Source organism: Sycon ciliatum, chromosome 9 (assembly GCF_964019385.1).
Source record: "Sycon ciliatum chromosome 9, ocSycCili1.1, whole genome shotgun sequence".
Classification (NCBI taxonomy): domain Eukaryota; kingdom Metazoa; phylum Porifera; class Calcarea; order Leucosolenida; family Sycettidae; genus Sycon; species Sycon ciliatum.
The window spans coordinates 4,459,115-4,467,371 of NC_088651.1; the positions used below are offsets into that span (position 1 = coordinate 4,459,115).

The 8,257-nt window shown below is 49.6% G+C and overlaps 1 protein-coding gene across 1 annotated transcript; it reads right to left on the reverse strand.

The window, feature by feature from the left end:
* Positions 1-4,678: 4,678 nt before the first annotated feature.
* Positions 4,679-6,052, reverse strand: LOC135825135 (uncharacterized). The gene has a single exon (XM_065337869.1). It carries the CDS (start codon positions 6,050-6,052, stop codon positions 4,679-4,681), a length of 1,374 nt encoding a protein of 457 aa, XP_065193941.1.
* Positions 6,053-8,257: the final 2,205 nt, after the last annotated feature.

Sequence of the window (8,257 nt, forward strand, 5' to 3'; positions counted from 1 at the left end):
GTTTTTATTAAACTCTCAAAATAGAAATGAAAAACGTAAAATGTTTGGCACCTATGAAGTCAGGGGATGGCCCACGCCTGGTAAAAAAACAATGAGGAGTTAAATACAAAGAAAACGAACTGAAAATACAAAAGTAAATGAAACACCATTACCAAAGAAACTGTACTGTATCATGTACACCGTTTATGGCACCAGGGCACATTCAGCAGCCGCCAGCACAGCCGAACCAGACAGATGTCGAGGCGGGTTCCGACGGTGACCACGTAGACTGGAAACCATTGCCCGAACAAGGCAAAAGGAGATCTTCGCCCGTACAAAAGCCATCGTAACCGGGAAAGGCTCACAGCGCTTTTCACACAGCTTCACAGTTCCGTGCCAAAATCCGTATGGGCGCTACGGATTTTTTCCAGGCGTGCTCCATACGATTTTTCGGTACGAGAATCCGTGTGGACTGGCTTTCATACGAACCATGCTTCGTATGGAGATTTTGCGTCATCGGGTGCAGAAAGATTTTTCGCGTACAAATTTGGTACGAGAAACATCGATTTTTCGCGGGAAGTTTTGATTTCGGTACAAATTTTCAAAATAAAAAGGCATAGCGCGGGAATGTGACGTGTTTGCGATCGTAGCCTAGGCAATGACGGCAAACACATAAGTTCCGTACCCCGGAACTTTTCACTGCTCGAAAACGACGTATAAAAAATCCGTAGAGCCTCCACGGATTTTGGCACGAAAAATCGTACTCCGGAACCTCCCTATTGGCTCAACAGGTCAATGTACATGTATTACTACAAAAAGGCCAGAAAATCCGATTACTGTATTAAAATCAACTAATTTTCGCTGGCGATTTAATTTCGCTGATTCCGACGCTTGGTACCAACCGGCCAAAGTAAATCGCAGGCCAAAGTTTGTCATAATTATAGGCAAATGCTGCATGATTGAGCAATGGATGCATGTGAGAGCAAAAATACTGATCGATTTCAAATTTGACGTGAAATTGCGCGTCACGTCGGAAATAACGTGCATCAACCCCTCTAATAGAGAGGTTTCTATTTCTCATCGGCAAACCAAAAGTAGATGATTATTAGAGAAATAACAATCCGCAATAAATTCTGCAAATACTTTTGCCTAACTCATAACATTCAAACCGATTGAAACGCAACAATCAGGACTAGCCAGCAGATGATTGTACACTGAAGACTTGCTACCACGAAACCTACGCACAACACTAACACTCTAACCGGCACTCTCACCATCACTCCCATCACTGCTCTCCGACTCACTGCTTCCTCCGCCGTCCGTTCCATCCTCCGCTTCCTCTGTTGTTGTTGTTGTTGTTTTCTTTATTTGAATTCGCTAAAACCAAACGGACAGAACTGTCCAGTGACAAGGGAGCGAATGATGAGCGTCATAATCACTATGCATCAAAACATCTCAGGACAAAATGAGACAGACTATATTAAGGGAGGGTCTGCACAACACTTGTACATAAAGGGGAGTACGAGAACAAAGGCGCGGCAGAAGTCGAAGCAAGAAAGCAATCAACGCCAGAGATATTTTTGTCCACCAAAAACAGAGAGAGAGAGAGAGAGAGAGAGAGAGAGAGAGAGAGAGAGAGAGAGATCCGAGAGCGAGAGAGAGACAGAGAGAGAGAGACTAACAAATGAGGGCTGAGACCTCTACAGCAGGGCTTTACGTCTGAAAACAACCGCACGAATTAACAAGCAAGTTGTCAGAGAGCAGGGAGAGAGACCGGCAGGCAGGCCAACAGGCAGGCATATAATGAAAATATGGCGATAGTGATCCGTCTGACCTCAAGGGTTCATGCTGTGTGGAACAGCAGCAGTGCGAAATTGGGCCGGGTGCGGTATGGCCCGCACCTCGCTGGGCAACGCATTCCAGAGCCTAGCTCCTTGGAACGCGAGACAACCCTTACCCAGCTCAGTGCGGGTTGGCGGTGGTCTTAGACCCATCGATGATTGCAGCCGAGTAGGAGCGCCACTGGTTGGTAGCAACAGCACTTGCAGTGTGGGGCTAGCACGGGAGTAGCGGCAGCGCCAAACCAGGAAGATGAGCTTCTGGATGAAGATCTCCCGGACACGGTAGGCGCCGAGTTGGACTAGCAGGTTTCTGGCAGAGGTGCGCGGCGAGCATCCGTACACAGCTCGAGCCGCACGATTCTGCAGAACTTGGAGACGGTCCAGGTGCTTACCCGCCAGCGATGCTGAGAAGGCATTGGAGCCATATGAGAAATCAGGCATGATCACCGACTTGAAGTACTGGATGCGGCTTTGCATGCTGAGGCAGCGGCGCATCCGCCACAGCACACCGACTTTCTTGGTGAGGCGGGCAACGCACCTATCCATCTGGGTGTTCCAAGACATGGCGCTGTCAATGTGAACTCCGAGGTAGCGAGCAGAAGAGACAGATGGCAGCTTAGTCGCATGACACCATACGTCCAGTTCAGGTTGCGCTTCTAGCTTCCCAGCCGGTACTACCAATGCCTGACTTTTTGATGCATTAAGGATCAAACCTCGCTGCTTCAGCCAGTCAGCAATGCATGTCACTGCTCTGGAGAGAGTGGCGGTCAGTTCCTGTTGTGTTGGGCGACTGCAGGTCAGTGCGATGTCATCTGCGAACTGGATGGACTCAGCTTGCTCGGCAACAAATGGTATGTCCCGGGTGTAAAGGCTGAACAGCAGTGGACCTAATACCGACCCCTGTGGTACTCCACAGGAGCAGGCTGCCACTGTGCTAAGCTGGGATCCCAGCTGGACAATCTGGCAGCGATCAGACAAGTATGACATGAGCCACTGGAGCGCTGTTCCAGTGACGCCCACACAGAAGAGATCTTCGACTAGTTGCTGGTGGCGAACCTTGTCGAACGCCTTCGACATATCCAGGAGGACCACACCCGTGAACATGCGGCGGTCTCTTGAGGCGAGGATCCTGTTTACCATCAGCACAAGGGCATCCTCCGTGGAATGTCCTGTCCGGAATGCAAACTGTGTGCTGGGCAGAGAACCAGCCATATCCAGAAAGGTGACAAGTGCCTTCTGCACCACCTTCTCTAGCAGCTTCGAGAGAATGGGGAGCAGGGACACAGGACGGAAATTGTTGGCGACAGATGGATCGCCAGCCTTGTGCAATGGGGTCACATATGCACGCTTAAAGCCAGCGGGTACAGTGCCGGAGGTCAGGGACGCATTGAAAAGTGCTGCAACTGATGGTGCTAGCAGGTCGGCACAGTACTTTAGAAGTAAGCCTGGGACGCCGTCGCTCCCAGTTGCTTTGCGCGGGTCGATGCGCTTCAAAAGCTGTTCAGCATCGCAGGCACGCACATGTTGGAATGAGGTCAGGGCAGACCGAGGCTGTGGTCCCTGAGGCATAGAGAGAACTGAAGGTCGAGCATCATCAGAGACTACCTTGCCAAACGTGGACGCAACATGTTCGATGTCGCATGTCGGCTGGATTGATTGTCTCTTGCGTCCAGTCACAGTATTTAGGACTGACCATAACTTGCGTGGGTTCTGGCAATTATCTTGGCACTGACTTTGGAAGTACTGGTTGCGTTTGCACCTGTTTGTATTCGCAGCAACCGAGCGGGCACGTCTATATGCTGCGTGAGCTTCAGAGTTGGCTTTGTCAGCAAGCCACTTTCGATGCAGGCGACGCTTCAGCTGGTTTATCTTGTATAGCTCTCTGTCAGACCATGGAGGATGGAGCTTGCCTGTCTTAATCTTGCATTGCTGCAATGGCGCATGCCTGTCGAGGACAGAAAGGAATCGTTGATGCCAGTGGTCCCACATGGCTTGCACATCAGAGTCTGGTGGGTACACATGAAGTTCAGCAGCAGCTAGGTCAAGTCGGAAGGCAACCAAGTCAATGTTATCTAAACGGCGACGCACACGCTGCTTGGGGATGTCTGGCCGGGCATGTCTTGCATTGAAGGTTGCTTCAACTCCAAAGTGGTCACTGAGTGTAAGCGGCAGGACTCGGCAATCATGCAAATCCTTATCCTCTGTAGTCAGTATCAGGTCAATAGTAGTGCCAGCTGGACACGGAGGTGAGACTCGCGTAACGGAATGGACGATATTAGTGAGGCCATATGCACCACAGAGATCCAGAAGGGGCTGGGCATGCTGTGGCTGGGAATGCGAGATATTGACATTGAAGTCACCCATCAATGTGACGGCTGAGGTAACCATAGCAGCTTGATGCAGCGATGCCTCAAGGGTGGACCAGTAGGAGACTGGCGCATCTGGTGGTCGGTATATGCAGCCAATTAAGTGATTGCCTGCCTTTCCATTTAGCTCAACCCACACTACCTCCGTGTCCCCTTGGTTGAGATCCGGCCGTGGTTTGATGGGCAAGTAGGACCGGTAAAAAATACAGACGCCACCTCCTTTTCTCCCCTTTCGGTCATTTCTCACCAAACTGTATCCTTCAATGTTCACTTCTCCATCAGCTATAGACGCGTCCAGCCATGTCTCCGCAATCCCAACAACATCCCATGTCCTTTCCCTAATCAGAGCGGACAGCGTGTCTATCTTGTAGCGCAGGCTGCAGATGTTAAGGAATCCAATGGTGGTATGTGTTGAATGAGATTGTGGCAGTCTGTTAATAGATACGGTAGCAGCCTGAGGGTAGAACTCCCGCGCAACTGGATTTAGCTTACTCATTGAGAGCTAGATGAAGGTTGCATTTTGCATGGTATTCCCGACATGGATCCAGGGGAATCTTCTGCATGACGCTTTCCAGGGCGAGGTGGCGTGGCTTTGGCTGGAGCAGACGTAGCTGACGTATCTTGAAGCTTGGGCTGGTGCTGGCCACTGTCCTGGTGGACATCACTAGATGCAGGGCTTTGGCTGTCATTAGACGCAGGGCATTGGCTGTCACTGGACGCAGGGCATTGGCTGTCATTAGACGCAGGGCATTGGCTGTCACTGGACGCAGGGCATTGGCTGTCACTAGATGCAGTATGCAGGTTCTGCTGTTCTGTCTGCAAATGCTGGTGCTCTTCAGGTGTAGATTCCTGATGCTGATTTTCCTGTGTCTTCTGGTGCTCCTCCTGCCGTTTCTTCTGCTGTTGCTGCTGGTCTGCTGTGTTTCTCTGTTCAAGACTTAGTGTAGATTCCTGGTGCTGATTTTCCTGTGTCTTCTGCTGTTGCTCCTGTTGTTGCTTGTCTGCTGCGTTTCTCTGGTCATCACGAAAGACCCATGGGCGTGCATAAACAGGCCTGGGCCAGAAGTTTGGCTGTGTGAGGGCTTCAACTGAGGCTCGGCTGATCGTCACACGAGCACCGACCTTGCCATCAGCCTTGCTGATCAGTTTGCTACTAAATATCGTGAGCTGCTGATTGGCTGTCAGGGCACGTTGTTGGATAAAGGATTCCAGTTGCTCAATGCTAATAGCTGGGCGCAGGTTTCCAATCCAAATGACCCCACGCCTGACGCTAAGGCGAGGGGAGACAGAAGAGACTAGTTGCCATGAGTCATCATCCACAGGTAGTGGTGGAACGTGCTGCGAACCCACAGTGTTTGTCTGTGTGTCTGCGACCTTTGGACTGTGGTTTGTAGTACATACCGGGTTTGCTTTATCCTTGTACTCCGTTTCCGTGTCCACTGAGGGCACCGTCTTGCCTGCGTGCCAGGGTGTGGCAGCGCTACGGGTACGGGGTTCAGTGTGCGTTCCCACGTGTTCTGCCTGCTGCTTTGACTTTTTTTCACTATTTGCGCACGGCTTAGACTTTCCAGTTAGCGTACGGGTACTATTCGTACTACTAGCTGCACTCTCCTTGACCTCCTCGCCTTTTTGTTGCTGTTGGTCGACATGCATGGGGGCAATGGCGGACTGCCTCAAGGAGCTCAGTTCGCCTCGTAACTCCGAAACGTGTGCACATAGCTCATCCACACGCCGTTTCACGCGCTCCTCTCTATCTCTAGACTCACTAACATACGACGACAATTGCTGGATCAAGCTGATGACATTGGCTTCGATGCCTGGGAGACTGCACAGAAGTCTCAGGGGTTCACCTGCCAGCTCGTCCATGGCGGAGAGTAGGTCAGGGTGTGACAGCTACTCAAAATATCACCTACTCTACACTAAGCTACGATTCTACACTACGTCTCCTAAGGGCTCCACTCCGGCCTGATGCCGGGTGGGCTGCGAAAAAAACGACGAAAACCTACGGAGCTGTACTCTCTCTGTCTCGTCCATCTCGTCTGACCGGGTCCATTGAACTCAACTCGGCCGTCACCCTGCTATCACGTCCCTCCTTTCGCCCTCGTCCGCTGAGTGCGTAGCTTCTGTTGTAGTTGGCTGTTGATCGTCTTGGTCTTTCAATTATGGGCTTGGATGGTGGATTAGTTGTGGTTGCTGTAGATTGCGTTGTTGGTGTTGGTGTGGGAGTAACTGATATGCAAGGTGGGTCTTTCATTACCGTAGTGTCGCCCTTAATGTAGTTTTTCTTAGACGGTGTTCAGACAATGGCGTATGTCCTAGCGGTGTAGAAAAGCGTGTTCAGCGAGCCAAGGCATACCACACGTTGAACATTGAGCGAGTTTTTATGAAGGATGAGATTGCCAGGTCCGGTGACACGGTGTGCAAGTCTCGTTCCCAGTTTAGGTCCTTGTATGATCGTGCACGTACATTTTTGTCATCTCATGACTTCCTTCGTTTCTCAGTGCTCCTTTCTGAGAACGACCAGAAACAACGAATCAAACTTATCACCAAACATGACAAGACATATAACTGGCTCCGAAGGAAACGTTACGGCCAAGTTAACATCGATCCTGAAACAACAATAATAAACTTTACACCATTGGAATTGACTACCGTGCAGAAGGAGCTCCTTTGCCGTGGCACTGATTTTGGCGTTCCCCCATCATCAAATAAAAAGGAAGTTATCATGACCGAGTTTGAATTGTTTTATCGATAGTTATTACGTTTTACACCGATATCAGAAGCCCAACAATCAATATGCGCAGCAAAGATCAGAGCTGAGGCTGAGGAGCATGCGGACAAACTTCCAGATAAGCGATCATTTTCCTTAGGCCAGGAACACATGAAAGCCCTCCGTGACTTCCGCAAAAACACGGAAATCATCGTCACGCGCCCGGACAAAGGGCGGGCTACCGTTCTGATGCTCAGAACCGATTACATCGACAAGATGGCTGTCATCTTAAATGACACATCAAAGTTCCAGACCCTCGGCCCAGTTGAAAGTTTTGATCGAACAGAGAAAGTAGAAAAAGAACTAATAGCTTACCTAAAGAAACTGAAAGACGACGGTGAAATATCCTCAAATGATTTCGATCGCATTAAACCGACAGGCACCCTCGGGCCTAGGCTATATGGCTTACCAAAATAAACAAGCCCACATGTCCAGTACGTCCCATCGTTTCCATGACGGCTTCACCCCAATATTCTATTTCCAAGTGGCTGTGTATTTACTTACAACCAGTGCAGGACTACTACTGCAAGCGCACTGAAAAAGACAGTTTTGATTTCGTTGAGAAGCTCCGCAACAAGCCTGTACCATCCAACGCACACATGTGTTCGTTTGACGTCGTCAGTTTATTTACTAATGTGCCGATTGAAGAAACTGTCGACATCTGCATGGATGTTTTGTACCGTAATGATGACGTTGACACTCCTTGGATATCTGAAAGTGCGTTTAGACGGTTGTTGTTGCTGGTCACAACTGGTGTTGAGTTTTCGTTCGACAATGTCATGTACAAACAAGTCGATGGTGTTGCGATGGGTTCGCCCCTTGGTCCGGTATTGGCAAAGGTGTTTGTCCGTTACTGTGAGTCGAAAGTTGATGATTCATTGTGGCCTGACCTTTATGTACGTTTCGTGGACGACTCATTCACATATTTTGATAATGAGGAGCGTAGTAACGAGTTTCTTGACGTGTTGAATAGTATTCACCCTGCCCTTCGTTTTACATGTGAGCATGAACAGTCCAACGAATTGTCATTTCTAGATGTGCTTGTGGAAAAAACGAGTAGTGACGTGCTGACCACCGTTTATCGAAAGCCGACGTTTACTGGTCAGTACATTGTATATGACTCTTATTGTTCGTCTCAATATAAAGTAAACTTAGTGCGTCACCTTGTAGATCGTGCGAAGCGTATTTGTTCGTCCTGCAAGCTGCAGGAGGAGCTTGATTTTCTCCGGTCAGTTTTTGTCAAGAACGGGTACCTTGAGTTTTTGTTGCAGAAGTTGTTCAAAGTCGAACATACTACGAAG